The sequence below is a fragment of the Neodiprion lecontei genome, chromosome 1 (assembly GCF_021901455.1).
Source record: "Neodiprion lecontei isolate iyNeoLeco1 chromosome 1, iyNeoLeco1.1, whole genome shotgun sequence".
NCBI lineage: Eukaryota > Metazoa > Arthropoda > Insecta > Hymenoptera > Diprionidae > Neodiprion > Neodiprion lecontei.
Window position 1 is genome coordinate 2302751 of NC_060260.1, and position 21168 is coordinate 2323918.

A 21168-nucleotide genomic window follows, 5' to 3' on the forward strand; every position below is an offset into this window, starting at 1 on the left:
CAACGAGATTGAAAAATCCGTTTTCAACTTTTTTTTTATTAACCCGCCACCTTAATCAACCCTCGATGAAAAGGTCGGCTTTTACATCGTCCAAGCGAAGGTGATTTCGGCGTTAAAAAGATACGCGATTTAATCGTATACTCCTAACTATACCTAAACCGTGCATATTATGACTACGACTGAAGAAAAAAAAAATAAATAAAAAATATGTACTTATGTTATACTTTTGTTTGTGATTGAAATCGAAGAGGGTGGCGTATACGGGCTGCTGATTTAACGTGGAATTCCGCATGCACATAATCTCTGCGAATTTAGTATGAACTGGCTGTGTGAGCGGAAGTCGCGCTAAATACGCGATTGTTAAGTATGAGGAGGTGATCCTTGAAAAAGTTGTACAATATAACTTTAGCCGTCGAGCTTTTTCCGCGAAACGTCGCTCTTTAGCCTCAAATATTAAACCCACGTCCCGGTGAAAATGGTGATGCGAAAAGTGTTTATAGTGCTCTGCGTGAAATTTTTATTATCATACTCGATATCTGCATTTCGAGCTTGCAAAGCGACCCTGGGCACCTGGGGAGCTTTATTTTTATTCTTCTCTTTCTCCCTTTCGTTTTCCGTTTCCTCGGTTGTTGACTGTTTGAAATATATTTCTTTAAAAAATTGATAAGCCGCTTAATCTCCGTGTTGCTTTTTGTTCGTTTATTCGGCCGGTGAACAAGGGGCGGCATTTTATTAACGCGCAGATTCGATTACGCGATTCCGACTTCGGAATGCATGCATGCACGGCTGGTCTTGTATTATTCCCCAGCGATCAATCTCGGCGATCAGCCTCCATGTATAGGTACGTACGTGTGTAATATAGAGCCAGAGGCTTTCTCGAGGAGATAATAGACGGATCCATAGATAGATAGATCGTATACGTCACGCCCTAGAACACTTTGGGGTAAAAAGGAAGACGTACACAAGTGTAACCCGCATTAACAAATCAACCTATAAATGACAGTTGTGATCGATAAAATGTAAAAATAGACGCGTATTTAAGTAACGATAAAGTAAAGTGTAAACTACGTAATAAAATAAATACAACAACACGTTGAACAAAATATGTATAACTAATAAAATAAGAAATTAAATGAAAATAAGAAACAAACTAATTGGACAAAATTAAGTAATTTCACAACAGGGAGAATAGGGTGATAGTGAGGGGGTGGGGGGGATGCTGATCTGTCCGATTACCTGAAAGCCATCGTAGGTCCATGAGCCAAACTTCATTACGCACGTCTGCTCGTCGAATGGGAAATACTCAACGTCAATTTCACAAGAGGACTTGTAGATCGCTGGTGGTTTCCACTCAACGCGACCCGTGTAATTCAGCGTTGCCTTGGTCGCTAATGTAACCTCGAAATTCCCGTCGGCGCTGGAATTGAAGAAATATCCATGCGTTAACTCAACTAACTTGTACGCATAACAAATATATGTATATATATATGTATACGTTAATTATGGTAAAGAAGAGTAATTCAACAAAATACTTGTGACAACTTGATACAGAATTTGATCAAGCCTTTGAACGATCGTGACGACTATCAATTTACCCATGATAACATGGCGCGAGTTCCTTGCAATAATGTGGATTTTGTTTAAAGAATATGTGTTATTGAAATGACTAAAAAATTGATTGAACGTACCTCAATCGTGTCTTTTTCAAAATGTGAAATTGTTATATCAAAACAAATTGAGCCTGTTTTAATTCATGTTTTTGTTGAGTCGAGAGTTTAATGGTTGAAACAGGTAATCGAATTTGTTGTTACAAAAATAACTCCTCGGTCTTGATTCATTTTCGATAGTTATATTTATGTATACGTTAATTATGATAAACAAAAGTACTTATACACATGTATGAATGAAAAATTGCGACATGATTGAAAGAACGTGAATATAAAAAATTTTAGAAATCGTTAAACGCGATGAAAATATAATCTGCATTATTCCCCGTATACACGTATACGTATACATGTGCAGTACGTATCGCGTGGAAGTGAAAGTAATTCTCACGGTAAATAACATTTTACGAGAGTAATAAATGTATTTATTTGCCTCTTCTCGCATCCTCCGTGCATGTCGTTATATTTCATATTCGCTTCGTTTAGACCTGTACCAATATGTATAATCCACAAGCTGCAGGTAAAACAAATTTTTCATTTCCCGTTCAGCGATAAAAATTCTTCAAATTACAACGTGCGTCAGGAATACAATCGCGATTGTTTGCGGTTAAGGCTCGGGTCGAGCCATAAATTATAGGTCTTCAGTTAATAAACAAAATTAACCAGCGCTCAGTCAAATCGAATAAAACTCACAAGTAGAAAGTGTTTTAGAAAATCCTGGGTGACCTGGTGAGATGTTCTGCTGCTAGGAATTTTTACAGAATTTGGAACGTTTCGTATTATTTCGTACAAAGTTGTAAATATGCATAGTTTTTCGTGAGGAATATTTAATTTTTGTTAAAAATTGTACTATCTTGTAGATTTTTCACTGACAAAAATACAAATTTTCCTAACAAACTGTGCATATTTACATTTTTTTTCGACAAAATTGTACGAAACGTCCCAATCTCCCTAAAAATTCGTTGAAAATCATAGAAATCATTTTCACCAGGGTGGTTTGATATATTTCCGGAACTCCTTACACTCCAGTTATACAGCATGTATCTTATGTACGCTATTATTATATATATATACGTGGTGTGCGTATTATCGACAGCTGTCACTTCTACCTACTTCGCTTCTTTGCAAAGTATTAACAAGAAGGGTATATAAGAGTACGAATGTAAGGGAAGAAAAGCGAAGAGAAGATAAGAGGAGGAGAAAGTCAAAGAAAAAGCTCGCGTAGCGCCGGGGGAAAAAAGCTTCGACGATTAACTTTTCCCCTTGATTTTTACACAAGTTTTATATCCTCGGCAGGTATACTTATAGACGTATCGGTAGGCAGCATTTCACACATAATATCGTATACGTATACTAGACGGTAAAAATAAATATCGACTGTTATTTCTTTCAAAATTTCATTAGAATAACAAGGTGGAAATTTTAAAAAAATTTTAAATTTTATAACTCGTCAACGCGTTAGTGTGCTGATGAGACCAGAAAATATTTTTTTCAGGGAACTGAACGCCCTGCAGAAAAGGTCAGGGGTCAACAAAGGGGCTCAAATAACTTTTGAAAGACCAGACTCATGATAAAATGTCAAGAGATCTTTTTTGCAGACCCTTCAATTCCCTACAAAAATACGTTCTAAATATTAATATCGACAGCATACTTTTTTCGTCACTTGGAAAAATATTTTTCACTTGAATTTTACAAAAGAATGGTCAATTTTTTTGGTAACTTACTTGTTGTACAAGACGATGTCGGGCCGCCATATGTGATCCGATGGCACGTGCAGCATTTCGACGCCTCCGTACTCCTTCGGGTCCCATTTGAGCTTGTAATCGTACCACGACTAAAATGACGGAAAAATTTTATTCATCGGCTCAAAGCGAGATTTCGAGCCTATAAATTTCGCGTCGGTGTAAAACTTTTGCTCGATTATAAAAACCCGAAATTTTCGAGTTTCTGAATCTCGTCCCGTCGATTTTCTGGTGTTTCCCATTTTTCTACACCACCCAACTTTTCCAAGTAATTCCAACAGTGATTCAAATACTTTTGCACTGCTTCACCGATCGAGACCGGAACCGGACGAGAAAGGAATAATAAAAATATAAACATCCGTTCTATCGCAGAATAATCTTATGTATAACATAATTCACAGAGAATAATGATATTTGAAACGCGAATCACTCGAGCTTACGAATATACTCTCTCTATAACAACAACAACAACAATAATAATAATAATGATATACCGTCGTTCCGCTAAATAATGCAATCAAGTTTAACTTTTCCAACCGTACACAAGGAGCGAATCTGTGTTTGAGGATCGGACCAAGATCTCGAAGGGTCCACCAGGCACGCCTCGAGATTATCGGAGCAAGTTTTAACGTATGCCTCGTGACGAGTTTTCGGCTATGGGTAGGAAATTTTGCAAGACAAACGTCGAGTCCGTTGTCCAAAGTCCGCGTCCTTTTACAAACGGTAGGATATATGATATTATATATGAAGGCTCCCGCGTGTTTCGTCACCTCCGCGTCCGCAGGACTACTCGTTCAACTGTAATCTATGCCCGCGGACATTGCCGTCGTCTAATATTTGCTGTTTGATGTTTGCCCAGCGGAGGCTAGAGCCTGTCCGAAAGCACTTAGGTGTCCCAGTGTAAACAGTTCGAGGAACTCGGGCCGCAAGATCGGGACAAGATATTGTAACTCTGAGAGGATATTGTTTGCCCTTATTTTTCCGCCCCTCAATGACTCGCTAATCCCCCAAAAGCTGCGGGGCGAAAATTTTCGAAATTGGCTGTACTCGCGATACCGCGGCGAAAACCGCGACGTGGGTGAAGCTCCGCTCGCCGGAGCTTGCGAGACAATGAAAATTCTGCTTCGGATAAGCTCGAGCTCGATTTAAGGCTGCGCTAATCCTCGCCCTGGCCGAATTCGCTGTACGTGGGCGTGGGTAAATGTATACCCCATGGTCGTTTGATTATCGCAAGAACATGAGTAACATTGCGGGCGTCTGTCCTACGGATATGTAATACGAGCTAGAGAAGGGGATTGTGGAAAATTGATTACCTGTTCGACCCAGAGGTTCGTCGTCATGATTTGATTCTTCAGGTTCTGAAAAATGAAGACACATGTATTTCAAGCGGTATTCGTTCGACTCCGGGGCGGGGAATCGATCTTCGCCGATAACGACAGTTCGAAACGGTTCCTGGTTCCGCGGGTTCGGCGACAAAAAGAGGGCCGTGCTCGTAAGACGGGCGCGTCAAACTCTGAGATTAATCGTCATCAGGAATCGATTTAACAAATTGAAATTTTCAGGGCCAAGGGGGGGCGGGAATTGAACACCGGGTTTAAAATCGCGCCTACCACATCGATCAGCTGCGATAGCTTCAGCTTGATTTTCACCGTCAGAGCATCGGTCACGTTCACCACGGGACGGACCAGCTTGTTGTAGTTTGACAAGAGGTCGTCGTACAGTCGCTTCGCGTCTGGATTTCCCGAGCATCCTGCGAACAGAAAAACATTGAAAAAATGGGGAGTCGGTGAGGCTGATTCGAGTTCTTAAAGGTGGGGGGGGTTTAAGAGAAAATCAAAACACTATTTTTTATTGCTTGAAGAAGATGTTAGAATTTTTTTATTCAAATTAATAACAAAATGGCGTCATGGCACGTGCAAGTAGCGAACGACCACGTTTTCAATCCGGTGGCGAAGATACCTCGGTCAATTTTTATCCGATACATTTGAAATTTTGCCAGAATCTTTAAAACTTGCTTACCGATTCGAGCTCGTGGCCAGATTTTTGATTTTCAATCCCAAAAATTTTTTATAAAAACTTTTGTAACAATTTTTTGGTAGAAAAATGAATTTCTTTTTTGTCAAACCAGGAGATGCGCCACCGCAAAAGCCCTCGAGTTCAGAGTCGTTCGCTACTTACGGACGCCGTGCCGCCATTCTGTTATTAATTTCTGCGAAAAAATTCTAAAATATTCTTGAAACCACAAGTAACGACGCCGTAAAACTCATATATCTCCAAGTGTTTTCATTTTCTTTAAAAAAAAAACTCTTAAAAATATACCCTCCCCCCCTCCGCTAACGTCGAAGCTCTTCGTGGCTTCGCCCGCGATGCATGCTCGAGATATCCTGGAGTGAAAATCGACACTTTTGCCGGTGCGAGTGTGTTCGAGGCACACGCAAACGGACTCAAAGATCCCGCATGCCCGAGACACCCTCGAGACTAATTGACGAAAGCTCAACCGTACGAAACTTGCGTTTCGGGTTGAAAAAAAGACTGCAGCTCGCAGCGGGCGATTCGTTTTTGACGGTTAAGAGATATTCGAACCTGATATGAGCACCAAGACTATCCACATGATCCCCACCAGGCTCTTCATCATGTCATTGTGACGTCACGTCCGCCTCATTTCTCCGCGTTTCGGAGCTCCTCTCCTCCAACTTCGCGGACGACTCGCGCTCTTTTCTTCCTGAAACAGATGCGCAATTCTGAGGTACAATTATGCGAGTGTAATCGACGAGACGAATTTGGGAAATCAGGAAGCCGGGAAAACGGGGAAAGACGAATTTCTTTTCAAGGACGATACGGGATAAGAGTTCCGCGGGAGCGAGTCACTCGGTATAAAATTTGCTCCAAGGATTTACCGGCCTTTTAACATTCGTTAAGATGTCTCAATTTTCCATCGACGATCATCCTCACCGATATACATATATGTATAAAAAGCTGCTAAGCTTGCGCACGGAATCGCGTGTTTCGGTCCCGTGTCGTAGGTGTGAAGGAAGCTCGTATCGGCGGAGCATCGAGACAGGAGAGGGGAACGGCTTCGTTGGAAAAAAGCTCCTGATTCCCCGGAGCCCCGAGGTGGGAAGTTAGGCGGAGCGTCAGCTGCCTGCAACGATGCGACACCGATATCCGCAGCGACGTTACGTGAGGCGGTTGCAGATCATCGTGTTGCTAGTGCAGCGAGAATTTCCCCAAGAGTCAAAAATAATTTCTACGTATTTTTAGGGAAATTTCGACGTTTCGTGAAATTATGCAAAAAAAAAAAAATCGTTGTCGTACCAAAATTGTAATAACACGAAATATTCCGATTTCTATAAAAATTCTTAGTTCAGAAATTTTCACCAGGGTAGGCGTTTGGGATTTCGACAAGGCGCCGCTCTCTAATCGCTCCTTCGATTAACCTACGATGCTTCCGAAATAAGGTAAGCAGCCGTCGCTGTTTTACCTGCGGAGCTGACATCCACCCGACAAAGATAGCTCGTCGGTAACGCAAGACTCGAGGACCTCCTCGTCCTTTGCGGCTCTGAAAAGGTGCTCGCTTCGGGTCGACGGTGGATCCTTAAATTCGACAAGGGTCGAGGACCGCCGCCGGCAGCTCGAAAAGGCCGAAGGGCCGGGCAATTAAAAGGTGCGCCTTACGCAGGGCGTCTTCCGATCCGCGGTACTTGGTCCCCCTTTTCCCGCGTTCAAAAACCCGCAAATAATTTTCCCTCACGTTCTTCACGCGTACGTATATTTGTTTACCGTACACCCAGAGGGAGCGAAAACAACCGCGCGGACGCAGCGGAAACGGATTTACGTCCGACAACCGTGCGCAGTGATACAGTTTCAATTTATTTCCTACCGCATTCCAAGTTCAGATCTGGGTCAGGTTCCGTATATGATATAATACCTTGACTTCTCCCAACAGCGAAACGATCCGTGAACGCCTGAGGCAAGCAGCCGGAGCTACGCATCGCGTCCAGCTTGAGCACCGTATCCCCCCCTAAACTCATTATCGCGGTGAACGAGTCAATTTTATGACAGTCCTACTCTTAATTGCCTCGTTAGCTCATTATTGTCTCGGTTGATTGTCCGAATTCAATTTTTCGCGCTTTTCGCATTTCCTAATATTCAGGCTACTTTGACAAATAACCTTTTAGGTACATTTGGGACAGCGACGGCCAACGAGCTGAAAATAATCGACGCATCGATTAAACGAGCCCAAATAAAAAATTATCAACCACGATTCGATTAAATCGGTAAAAATTAATCGATGCTTGGTATTTTTTTCTAAACGGTGCGTTTGAAGCCAATATTGCGTAAACTTCGGTACTTGTAGTCTTAATAGCCGAAATGTTTTCTTTATAATTTACTGCTTCATTTAAAATATTTTTCAATGTCAGGTAATAATATTCATTTATATCAAATAGGTAATTAGTAAGTAAGACAATGATAATAATTCACACTTTAATTAAATAAATTGTAAGTAAAAGAGAAAAATCGATGGTGAAAAAAATGATGAATTTAATCGAAAATCGATCATTTTTGGTCACTCTCAATTTGAGATGGCCGTGGCAGAATACGGTGCTCAACTCAAACGTGATATTTAACTCCGGTTGCCTGCCTCCTGCCCACGATTATCATTTCGATGTTACAAGGGTAGGTACATGATACGTGTACAATCGTACATAGTACGAACGGTTCTATTTATCCCGCGCGTTGTGCTGTATAAAATACACGTGTACAATAATTCGAAGGCACGAGGTATCGTTCCGCGAACTGCTAATTTTCATCTACCTCGAATTAGTTATATACATGCAGAGGCATCGTTTCCGAGGTGCGTGGGATACAGATATGTACCTACGTACGTCTGTAGAAATTGAATGTCACGGTTGATTAAATTTCTCGTTTATTATTCGCCCCCGGGCGATGTTTAATGAAATCACGAATTCTGGACGGGACAGAACTGCTTCTGCGGGAAACGAGGCTCTTGAAGTCTCGCGATAATGTCAAATTATTACCGGGCCTTAAGACGTTTTATAACTCTCGATATTATTCCCTCCCCCTTCCCGCCCGGCGCATGATCTCTGATAAATTCTTCGGATTATTTGCTACGTTTTTTCTTCCGTCGTTATTGTTATTACACAGGGATGAAAATTCTTTCACTCTGCAAGGTTTATTCGGCTCTGAAATTAATCGCGATCGTGAGTTTTAGCTCATTCGATCATTCGGTATCGATCGCGTATGTCTATGACGGTTAAATTATACACAATATTTCCGCCGAGCGGATAGTTTATACATCATAGTTCCCTTTTTCTTTTTCTTCTTCTACTTTCTTTTGCTTTTCTATTATTAAATTACCCGTACAATACCGGCGATTGTCAAAATTCAATTCAAGTTACGAAAGCCAATCAGCCGACTGAATTCTCGTCATTTTTTAATAAAACTTGCCGATTTCTGTACAAATACCGAGGTCAGAATTTTCACTTCTCAGTAGGTTACGGAAAACCGTCGTCACGTCTTTTTTAGGCGCACCTTCGTTATTCGGAGTAACGAAAGTGCAGAAATTGGTAATTCGCGGAAATGTTAATCCGACCAATGAAGACCAACGGATTTTTTCCCTGGATTTTCCCCAAGCCACGAATCATGCCGCAGCGACGTGAATATTTTTCAATCCATGCAGCTGAAACTCCGCCCCTTATTGGCACCAGTCGACTCGGAGAGACAGTCGATAATTTGTTGTCGTTCGAATGCACCGGAAATGAGATTCGCGAATCCGACATCAGTCTTGAATTCGTACGACGTACGCGTGGTGAAAATAACCAAAAATGATGGATTATTTTTTCCCGATTAATCGAGTATAATCGATCATTTTTACTCACATAACGGCTTTCGACGTCTGCGCGAAAATTACTCGCGATAGATTCGTAGAAAAATCGAAAGCTTATCGCCATCGCCCGACGCGCGGTTCGCCTTTTTTAGCATGATATTATACCTGGGAATGTAAGTCGAGTCTTCCTTTTCCCGCAAATTTATCACCGGTAAAATAAACGACCGACATACATGCTTTCCCTTTCCGCCTTTGGGAATCATCATCTTTCACCAAAAAGATACAGTGCACGGAGAGTTTTCGGCTTTCGGGTCACGTCCGTGACTCCTGGCGCATTCGGGGTAAAGTATCTTACCCTCGACCGTAGTTTAACCACCGATCTGTCCTGCAGGAGTTGCCGCCTTTACCCGCCTCGAGATATTTGCTTTCGCGTGAGAAATAGATTATAAACAAGACCGCGTGCCGATTCCCATTCGGCAAATCAATGCCGCGGAACTGAATTTTCCATTATTCATTCGGAACACGTTTCGCGCGTCTCGTTTCCCCAAATTATACATTACACAGACTTGTACGTATAGAATAATAAAACATTCGTAATGCTGAAATGATCCGCAGGGGAGCAAAAACAAAGAGAGAGAGAGAGAGAGAAAAAGATTCAATCACTATTTCAGGAGTTTCAGATTCAACGATATTATCCTCGAGTCCCGGCCCGGCGATTAATTAATTCACGAACGAAGAAAAATTATTCCGCAAAGTCTCGTCAAGTGCCTGACAGTTTGATAATAACGAACGATGGTTTTTCATCGCGTCTCGATTCAAGCATTCCGTCAGCTGTTTCTCCGCCGTTTCCAATAGCCTCGCACTCTTAATCTTCTTCTCTCCTTCAACTTTCGGGATTAATCGCGACTCGGCGTCTGTCGCGAGCAGGTGACGCGATACCTACGTTAGATTTCCCGTTCAACCTGGCGAATCGCTGAGCGGCGAAACATCCGCGTCAAAGATGCGCAAATTCGCAGGAACCTTTGTCCGCTCTTCCTCTGCAGGCTTCGAGAGCCTCGCTTGCAGCGTCGGATTCCCATATCTCAAAGCTCTGCGTATAAACCCACTTCTGCGCAACTGTCACGATAACACGACCGACTCCTAAGTTGAATACAACTCATTGTCATCCCAGATTAGGTACGATACGTATAACTCCGCCTTTCCAGGGCCGAATCTTGGCCAGTCACCGCCGTACAATTATACACTGAGCAAAATTTCATTTGTCACAGTGACTAGAAAAATTCAGTAAAACACGTATCGTTAAAAAAACCGACTGAATATTGTTGGAAAATCGTATCATGCGGCGGAATAATTCCTCGGGTGAAAAGTCGTGATCCCTGAGCGAATTGCGAGGATTCATTTGTTATAGCCTCCGCTCGTCAAACAGACGCGGTTTATCTACGAGCTAAAAGCAGGACTTTTTACAGCATCGCCTGTATAACCGAATTTACAGCTTTTCCGTTGGTGGTACATATATATACATATATATATTTTCCTGCAAAAATCCGGGCCACCCGCGGTTATTGTTATTGTTGTTGTTGTTGTTGTGCAGGTTAAACCTCGCCTCGCCGATGCGCGGATTTTTTCAAAGCCGCGCCCTGCGGTTTGTCAGCTCCCGGGGAAAGATTGAAAAAAAATTATAGCTCCTGGAGGAATTGGCGCGTGGAGAATGAAGCCGGCTGCAGGATCGGAGAATCGAATCGGGAACGTGTTGGGAGGAGGGGATTTTCTCTAACCGGTAGAACAACTGGGTCGCATCTCACGGCTCAATATCATCGTCGAATAGTCTTTGTGCAGCCCGTTAAAATTGGGTTAAGAGGACTCTAAAGTACATCCCGATTCCGATATTCTATTTTCGACAACGGTTTTCAACGGAAGCTTCCAGGTGCGAATTGAAATAGAAACGGTTCGACAGATTCCAGCCGCCTCCCGATTCGCCTCACCTAATTCCGTCATCAATTTACACGTGCATCGTGTGACGGCTTTTTCATTTTCGTTTTCAAAGCTATCATCGCTAAATGAGTACCGCTGTGCAGTAATTATCTACGTTCGATTGTTTGCGAAAGATTTGTTATTATACCTTTTTATAGAATTGTCGTTTATCATTATATTTCGCAACAGTTATCTGTTTCCTCAATCGTGTGGGCTTATTTTACCTAAATCAGGCATCGACGTCAATTTATATCTGCACCAATATCAAGTCGCCGTAACAGTCGGAAGAAAAAGTACAGCAATACTAAGTCGTGCCAGAAGAAAAAAATTTCTTGTTTTCTTTTCAAACGTCATTAAAATTTTGTTAGAGCATCCCAAATACAATATCTCAACCGAATATGAGCTACTGATACTGATATTTGGATGTGCCTGTTTTATTTTTTCCATTTTCCATCTTAATAACGTGTAAAGAAAATTGGAAAATTTTTGAATTTTTTTTTTCCCGTAAATGGTTAGACTTGTAAACTATCCGAATACAGATTCTCGTAGAAAATTTCACGCTCTGTGAAAAAATGTCTAGATAGAATTTTTCCCAACTCTAATCGATTGAGAGATATTCAAGATGATTTGATGTTTATAGGCGAACATCTGTTAATCGGTTAGAGTTAGGAAAATTCTAACTCGGTACTTTTTTATAGAGCGTAAAATTAGAGGCATAAATAATTGGTGATGCAAAGGACGCGTTCTATTAAAAATCGTGGACATTGTAAAAGATAAATAAAATCGGATCGCTTGATTGTAAAGTTGCGTAAGTGTGATCGAGTGCCGTTCGGGCAGAGCCAATGGATATTTCAAGGGCGTGTTATAAATTGAACACGTCAATTCCAGACGGTCGCAAAGTCCTTGTTAAAGCTCTTTAATCGAGAGGTGAGTGAGTTTATGTTCAAGCCACCCCGTCCCATCCCCCCCCCCCCCCCTCACCCCCCTTGCTTCTTTGGAAATATATCGAGTCGTAAGTTCCGAAAAGGAGAACGACGAGTGGAAAGAAAAGCAAAAGACGAGGCGAGACAGAAATAAACGAAGGTAAAAAAAAGCTGTCCGCACAGTATCCGATAAATTGAAGACGTCTTTCATCGGCAAAGGTACGCGACCGCCTAAAGTGCATACCTATAAGTACGTACTTCTTGGATACTCGACGTGTAAATGGGCCACTGTTCCACATTCTCTTTATCGAGCAAGGAGAGAGGGAGTGAGAGGGGGGGGGGGGGGAGTGACAAATTGACAACAAAAAAAAAAAAAAGAAGAAATTAATAAATAAATAAACACGCCGAACGAATAGTAAAACATTTCAATGAAAGAAGTACATTCGTTCACGATTTGTTAAGCCAAACTGGAATTACAAAGGCGGAGGAAGTCTTTTCTCGAAACAAATTTATTCCACCTAAGAGATTTCTTTCAAAACTTGTACGTATATTATACAACAAGTGCAGGGAAATTTCTTCTGCCGTTTAGCGATAAGCCGTGTTACGAGTACGGACTGCGGTAGTTGTATATTCGCAGAATAGTACAGGATTGTTAACGACGTGTCAGGAAATTACGTAAAACGATGAAGGATTATTAAATCTCCTCCTTTCTTTGTTCCTCGACGTTTCGAGTTTGAGAGTGAGAAAAACGTGAAGCCAAAATCCCGCCTGCAGAGAGAGAGAGAGAGAAAGACAGAGAGAGAGAGAGAGAGAGAGAGAGAGAGAGAGAGAGAGAGAAATCAACCGACACGACGAATGCGTGGTCGGATTTATAATACGCTTAGTCGCGTATAGGAGGGTTGAAATTCCGTATGTATATGTATACAAAGGTGTGTTTCTCGGTCCTTTGAAGGGGTGGAAAAGTGGCAAAGTGGATTGTTCGGTTTTGAGGGGAAACAATTTCGAGGGGTTGGAGTGAATTTTCATCCCCGTCTGTGCCAGGCCCGCGTTATCCACACACCGGGTTTCGCGTTTTTGTTCCCTCCACCGCACCGGCAGACCAAAGAATCAGACGACCGATTTTGTATTCAGCACATTCTCATCTCACTCTTCTCCCGGCGCTGATGTATCTCGGATTAATCCGCCACGAAAAGATTCGCTGATCGAACGTCCGTCGAACAATATTTTTCTTTTTTTCTTGTCTTTGTTTTTTTCTTTCACCCCCCCTCCCTTATTTATCGCGTTCATTATACCCGCGGGCGGTTATCGAATGATCCCCAATAATTTCGGAGCGGAATTTCGATCCTTACATTCCTCCTATTTTTCTTTCCTTACCCTTTTACCAAGAAGCATGTGTGTGGGTATATATTGTAGGGGTGAGGCGGCCGAAATGTACCCCATGTACCTGTAATCAAATGGGATTTAAAAAAATGTCGATAATAACGATTGAAATATATTTTTAAGGCAGACAAAAAAAAAATTCCACTGTCGAAATTGATCCAACGTTATTTCTGTCTTAAGGGGTCTATTTTTCCCGCGTCTATCCTGTATATTCATATACATGGCATTCCGTGTCAACTCGACCAATGATTCTCCCTTACCGTTATCGATTCGCTTTCAAGAAAAGCACTTACGAATTTTTTCACATTTGAAAAATGATTGGTCGAGTTGACGCGGGTTTGTCTTTCGGAATATGTCTGCATGTCCGCATCCCGTACCTCCGTACAGTAATCCCGCAATACTCCGACCCTCGGCCCTTTTCGATCTTTGTCTACCCAAGCGGGTCTCTCTGTATGCCTCTTGTCGTCCCAAAATTCTCTTGCCCAATTGCCGAGTAACACGTCAGCGAAACCCGTCGAGCGGAATCATCCCCTTCGAGCTCTCCCGCCACCCTCTCTCTATATCTCTCGTTGTCGCGCGTCAACGAACAATAGTGCCCTTTTATTACCCGAGGATTTATTTCTTCTTCACCTCACCGACGCGTATATATATATATGTGTGTGTACGTACACCAGCCGCGTCTTTTTGCGCGCTGGGCGAACTTTAGTCCAGATTTATGATTTTCAACCGAAATCCAGGGTTCGGTTAGCGTTCAACCCTTTTCCCCACATTGTCGCACAACTTTGAAAGAATCTTTGACAGAATTATTGCAATATTAAGGTCATCATTTCTACGAATATTTACAAAAATTAAAAGATTTCGTATCATTTCGTACAAAATTGCAAATACGTATAGTTTTTTTATCGATGATTCCTACGCGAAGAAAAAATAATTGCAGCGACTTGCAGATGTTTTACCGTAAAAATAATCCAAATTTACATGAAAATCTACAAGTTTTTATGACAAACTACGCATATCTACAATTTCGTACCGTACGAAAACAATGTCTTGTGTAAAAAATCGTACGAAACGGCCCAATGATCCTAAAAACTCGTAAAAAATGGCAAAAAATCATTTTCAACAAGGTTCCAGTCTGCATTCTATTCGCAAACATAATATCCAGAGAAAGAGAAAGCGGGGCAAAGATCTTTCGAAACTTTACACAGGATTTCCTCTCGGGTTTATCGAGCAGGTCATTATCACCAGACACCCTTGTAGTACGTATCTACTCTGTGAAGTTAGACGGGAAGAGTCGGGGCGGAAGCGAGTGCGCAGGGTAGGTAGGTGCCCACCTACGTTACACAACCTACGAGCCGAAGATGTTCGCCAGTAAATTGGGTGCAATTACTCCGATTACAGGCGGCTCGGATGAGAGTTTATACGTATACAGAAGGTAGCGATCCCGGAGCTCGACCGAATAATTTCATTTTATGACGAGAATATATGGATTGGTAAGCAACAGGTGATCTCGCAGAACGAAGAGAACTCGACTGTAACTGCGTGACGGTAGTCGAGTTACCGTTACAACTATCCGCGACACTCTTGTGCCGCAATCCTCGAAATGACCGCGCGTCTTGAATCCGCACCCGCCTCACATTTCTCGTCTTACGAACGAGCAAGGCGTGCCAAAAATCCTTCTCGTTTCTCTCTCGCGGTGTAAAATTGTCGACGTGAAAATCCCGGGGTAGCGAGGAACGCTTCTTTCGAAAATTTTCAATGATTTCAATGATTTACTAATCCGTTTAATTTTAAGGAAAAGATCGCATGAAATTTCTCCAGGAAATTTAACAAGTTTCTTCCTAAATCTTGAACATTTTTTATTCGATTTTTAAGGACGTGTACAAAAGTCGTTCATTTTTTTTTACGTTTTTTTTTTCTCCAACGTGCCACTCGAAAAATTTCTGACAAATACCGAAGAAAAAAAATTATCGTTAAACCTGGAAGAGGTAGGAAAATATATGTAAAGACCGCGATACGAAAAAAATACACTAATGTACATACAATATTGTAATAAAAAATATTGCAATAATCGGTAGCGACCTCTAAATATTTTCCTACCTCCTCCAGGTCTTACGACAATTTTTACTTCGGTGTTGGTAACAAATTTTTCGAGTGCCACCTTGAAAAAGTGAAGAAAGTTAATAAATGAACCACCCCAATATATATACCTAAATATTTGCACAAGACGGTTATAGGGGGGTTTTTGTATTACACGTATAAAACACACATCGCAGAGGGCGATCCGGGAAGCTCGGTAAAATAGATATAAAAGGGGGAGACCCGCTGACCTTCGGATTCCTTCGCGATGTCGAACATCCCGCTCTCTTATTATACACACGTATACGTATACCTATAAGGTTATGTCTGGCATACCCGTAGCTTCTTCTTCTTCTTCTTCTTTTTCTTCTTTTCCCGATATTATGCTATTAGGCTTTTCATTTAAAGCGCGGTCCGTCCCGGGTATACGTACAACGGAATGCGAGCGTGTCTCCATCGGAATGGCTCCACCCTCCACCCTCCACCCTCTACGCCGCGGACGTCACGGGGTGCCGAGAAACCCTTAAAACACTTTCGGTGTAGACCTTGACACGCTCCTTTCCAGGGGGGATGCGAGTCGAGTGGGAAATTTCTGCACCGCCCCCGAAGCTCGACGTTTTTTACGTTTCTTCGGAAATAAGAGACAAGCTCCGCGGATCGCGTATGCAGCAATATCGCAAGCTCTCATCGCGGAGAGGGGCAAGAGAGTGGAACTTACTCAAAACTGCAGGGAAAGAGGGAAACGTCACGGTTTCTGGGAAAAAAATACCCGCGTCAGCGATATTTTTTGTCATAAATGTTTGCGGCAGATTTTACTCTGCACACAGTGGCTTTCGCTGTTTCTACGGTAAATTCTGCACTTGACGAATTATACTCTATCAAAAAACCTGAGGTGTGTCTCTTTTCTTACAGTTTTGAGTAAAATCTGTTCGCTCATCATCTCCGTGACGTTTCTAATTTGTATGTCACAATATTGTCTACACAAGTCGTGCGGTGTAGTCAGAAAAAGGGGGTGTGTTGAGTCTTCTACTCGTATTCACATCCCAAACAGGTACGTACATGAAAATAGTACAACGTTATTACTTCAACGTTTGAAAAGGTTGAAATTCGCGAATTTCGTCAATTACAAACGCTCCTCGTTCCTCTGCGATAACTTTCCGCAAAAATAAATAAATAAACCACCCCTACGGCGTATTAATTATACCGAACGATCGGAATCCGCTGTACAAGTTTGGCCTTTAACTGCCCGAGCTTTTTCCAACCGCTCGACTAATACCCGCGAAATAGGGGATTGAATCGGAGTGCAGTTCGCGGTGGAGGCGAGTCGAAAGTGGGGCAGGTATTTGCGGATCGGAAGTGCAATCGTTTTAATTCCGATTCACTTTGCTATCTCGATTTTCAACGCTCTCCGCGCGGCAGGAACCCGCCTTTCTCTCCGTTCGTGCATCGTTCGAAACGGCAAGAGGGAATAAGATAGCTGTACGTTAGACCGAATGAGCGTTAAAGCTCGCCGGCAGCGCCACAAAATTTTATCGCTCCTCGTGCACGCACCTTATCGCAAAATGGCTGAATGCACGGGCCTTTTTCCGGGCGTCGACCCCCCGCTGTTGCACGTCGGGTCGAAAAGCCCCTGAACCCGGTCACGTGACAAGGATTTTTGCTACTTCGAAACGGCGATTGACAACCGCCGATGTCGATCGGGACGCACTGATTGGTAAGAACGACCAAAAGTTACCGATTATTTTTCCTGATGGTCGGTTTTTGTTTTTCATGACTCCCACGACCGACGCGATACAATATCAATTTATTTACCAAGTACCAATTTCATGAACGTTTTCACCTAAAATTTGAAAATACTTTGAAAGAAACTGTAAATTATCGAAAAACTTTTTTGCCATTGAGATTATGTACTGAAATTTACGAAATTTCGGCTTCAAATGCACCGTTTAAAAGAAAAAAAAAAAAAATACGAAATAATCGATTAATCCTTTCATTTCTACCGATTCACTGGAGTTGTGTTCGATTATTTTTAGCTTATTGTTGGTGGCTATTAATACGGTAGCTTTAACCCAATTAATGGGACAACCTGCAAACTTTTCCCTCAGACGCTTTTCAAGATCGAAGATTCTGCTGTTTTTGTTTTTTTAATCGAATTCCGCTATTCGAATGACACGAACAGTGCCAAAAGCTCATTAGTTCCAAAATGAAAAGAATCGCATCGATCGAGACAAAAATCATCGACATCGACGAAACATCAACATTCACGTATGCCTCAATATTCGATCACTTTCCAAGCAATTACGTACAGAATTTGTCTTCCCCGATTGTTTTCTGTTTCTCTATTTAATTCCCCCTTATTTTCGCTGAAATCAGAGCTGAATTCCGAGGTGTATAAATAAATTGTTCGAGAATTTGAAATTTTCCCAACATTCTCTGTTTCTTTAAAATTCTGCAAAAAGGCGCGTTTGAAAAGCTTCGCTGCGAGCGTCTGTTCCCGACACTCGGCACTTCCTCGCGTGTATTTTATTGTCATGCAAAGCTCTCTGCAGATCGGGTAAATGCACTGGCGCCTGCACACAGTTCGAGGTGAAGTAAGGAGATACGCGACTGCCGGATCACGCAAATTTTATAGAGTCACGTAGGTATACGTAACACATACGTTGTACGTACGTACGTAAGTCGGATGCTGAATTATTCAATATCCGCCCAATATTTTCCCCGTAAATGAAGAAAATTTATACACATTCATACGCACTCGTAGCGCTCTGCACGGTTTACGTGAGAATAATAGACGGAAAAATTGCGGTTCCCCTTCTAACGTACAGTTTCGATTCGTTTTCATTCTAGGTACCTATGATCCTTTTTCTCCATTTTACACACGCGCACGTATTTGCTTTGCACATCGGTGTAATATGGATGTATATTAGGGTGGTTAAGGGGGAAAAAAAAAGATGACTGTAATTTGTGCACGTACGAAGATGACTAGGCTTGTTACAGAGGTTTGGAAAATTCGAAGAATCAGCTTCAAGGATCCGTAATGCATGAATATAAAAAATATTGGACAGTTTACGAGTATATATTTTAAATTTGATCGAAATGTGAAATTTTCCAATGCTAAACGGATTGGAAATAAATATTTAAAGAGCGACCTGTTATACTTGAGGTAGAGAGCTCACTTTTCGGTAGAATCTTTTTTCCGTCAGGCGCTAATGTATTCGAGGAGATAAGAACGAAAAGAGAAAAGTTTATTTTTTGTTCAACCACTCTAATACGTGTACTTTGAAAAACTGTTCAGATGCTGATTTACTTGGAAGTAAAATCTTAGCCAAAACGGTGAAACAAAAATGTGTAAATTACCTGTAAACTTAATCTCGTTACAAAATCAGGCAAATGTCGTATAATCCATTTTCATCCTTCAACTTCGCCACGTACGTTCGCGCATGGCTCTACATCCTGCGAATATTCGACGACATAACAGAGGACATTGGTATAATTACTTTGCGGTTCGCAGTCTGTATATATTGACCCGCAGAAATGGTCCTCGACTTCGGGGCTTTCCGATTGCTCGATTAAGGCCGGATGTATTCGCGGTGGCAATTATATTACGGCTCGCGTTTCATCGAGGCCGATGCGGGCCAACGTGCTTGCAAAGCTCTCAGCTTCCAGGGTTTTTACCCGCTTAAAAAAGTTTACCCGGATTTTTCGAGGTTAGACAAAAGCGCGAAACTTGCGACTATTGGCGGATACTTCCGAAGGCCTGAAGGAATTGAAAAAGCTCGGTGCACGAAGGAAGGCGATAATTCGCAGAGTTCTGCAGAGACTCGCACGTGTCGGTGATGGCTGCTTTGTTTCGCTGCTTCGGAACCCGTGCCTGGAATTCAGGTGGCGGTATTAGCAGCTGCGAAATTATTCGCACAAGGTATCCGGTTTCCCGTCAGGCGCGTGACAAAATCAACGGCTTTCGCAAATTGCCGAAAATTTGCGAAAAGGATCTTTTTACCGCGAGTAAGTGTAAACAGCTTATTTCGAATGTCTCGGACCTTCTTCGTCTCCCTCTTTTTCTCTCTTACTTTGTTTTATTTTATCACACCGACGTGTTTATTTTCATTCCATTGCGTGCATGTTTTACAAGTTAAACCTTTCGTGCTGCCTTGGGGGACTTTTCCCAAAGCGACTAATTTCTAATTCTAATTCCAATTGTCTCGAAATTTTTCGGAGTAAAAACCGAGCCACTTGTGCAGGAGGTCCGATATTTTACCGCGAAAGAAAAGGAGAATTTTGAAATAACGTAGTGCGGAAAATTATAAAGCTCTGTAAATTTTCTCGGTTAAAATCAATTTACTTCTGTCCAGAAAATTCGGCAACAAGTCTTGGAAGATTAGAAAGGTTCTGAAATCTTCTCGCAGGGTGAAATCTCACACCTGCCACAGTGGCTCGGTTTTCACTCCGAAAAGGTCCTCCTACTTCTCCGAGTCCCTCTGGACGCACTTCCAGACTTCCTTCGGCACGCGCGCTGATGAAAATGTCGGCGTAGAGAGGCTCGCAATAATGGGCTGCACGAAGAGCAAAGAGGGTAAAAGTAGACTCCGATTCCCTCCGTTATATATTCGCTACATGCACAAACCTACGCGCACTTCTCCGGCGTCGACGAATCCTCGATTGAATTTCACAGATTGCTTTTTGATTGGACGCGATCCCCGCTGTGTTTGTACATGTGTATATATATGTATATATATGTACGTATACGTATAATACCTTATAACCAACCCCGACAAGGATTATAGATTTGCTGAAAGCTGGAGGTAGAATTTACGGTTTAAAATCATACCTATTTTCAAGGAAAATGAAAACACTTGGAGCAATTTCAGTCTCAGGGCTTTATTATTTATACTTTGAGGAATGTTTTTGAATTTTTTCATTGACATTAATAAAAAAAATGGCGGCATGGCGCGTATAAGTAGCGAACGACTCCGAACTCGAGGGCTTTTTACGGTGGCGCATCTCCTGACATCATTGTCCAACTTGTAACAGTTGGAAATAATTTTTTGCATTAAAGTCACCTTTACGGGTTCGGCCTGGAAGCCCAAATGTTAAAAAAAAAATTCATACATATCCGAGCATTAACTAAAATTCCATTCTTCGATCAGAAAATTGTTGAAAAAGTTTTTAGAAAAAAATTTTCGGATTTAAATTCAAATACCTAGGCAGAACTCGGTATCGATGGACAAGTTTTAAAGATTGTGTCAAAATTTCAAATCGATCGGACAAAAATTGACCGGGGAATCTACGCCATCGATTTGAAAATGCGGTCGTTCGCTACTTATATGTGCCATGCAGCCATTTTGTTATTAATTTCAATGAAAAAATGTGAAAATGTTCTTGAAATTATAAATAATAAAGTCCTCAAATTTAAATAGCTCTGAGTGTTTTATTTTTCTAAAAAAAAAAAAAAAAAAACAACAACAACAACAACAACAACAACAACAACAACAACACCTCCTACAAACAGGTATAATTTTAGACCGTCGAGCTGTACCCCCCCCCCCCCCCACCCCCCCTTGAAC

The 21168-nt window shown here is 41.9% G+C and overlaps 1 protein-coding gene and 1 long non-coding RNA gene across 6 annotated transcripts in view; one reads left to right on the forward strand and one right to left on the reverse strand.

Moving 5' to 3' along the window:
* LOC107221955 (acetylcholine receptor subunit alpha-like) overlaps positions 1-21168 on the reverse strand; it is a 60330-nt gene that overhangs the window by 7163 nt on the left and 31999 nt on the right. For all 4 annotated transcript variants that reach the window (XM_046729961.1, XM_015661146.2, XM_046729959.1 and 1 more), the window contains 5 exons: positions 5990-6128; positions 5017-5156; positions 4720-4764; positions 3389-3498; positions 1237-1417 (listed from right to left, as the gene is read on the reverse strand). In XM_046729961.1, the coding sequence (XP_046585917.1) occupies positions 1237-1417; positions 3389-3498; positions 4720-4764; positions 5017-5156; positions 5990-6041 (528 nt within the window). In that variant the 5' untranslated portion in view covers positions 6042-6128. The remainder of the gene's footprint in view (positions 1-1236; positions 1418-3388; positions 3499-4719; positions 4765-5016; positions 5157-5989; positions 6129-21168) is intronic.
* LOC124292637 overlaps positions 1-21168 on the forward strand; it is a 71649-nt gene that overhangs the window by 5183 nt on the left and 45298 nt on the right. The gene's annotated exons all lie outside the window — the stretch shown is intronic.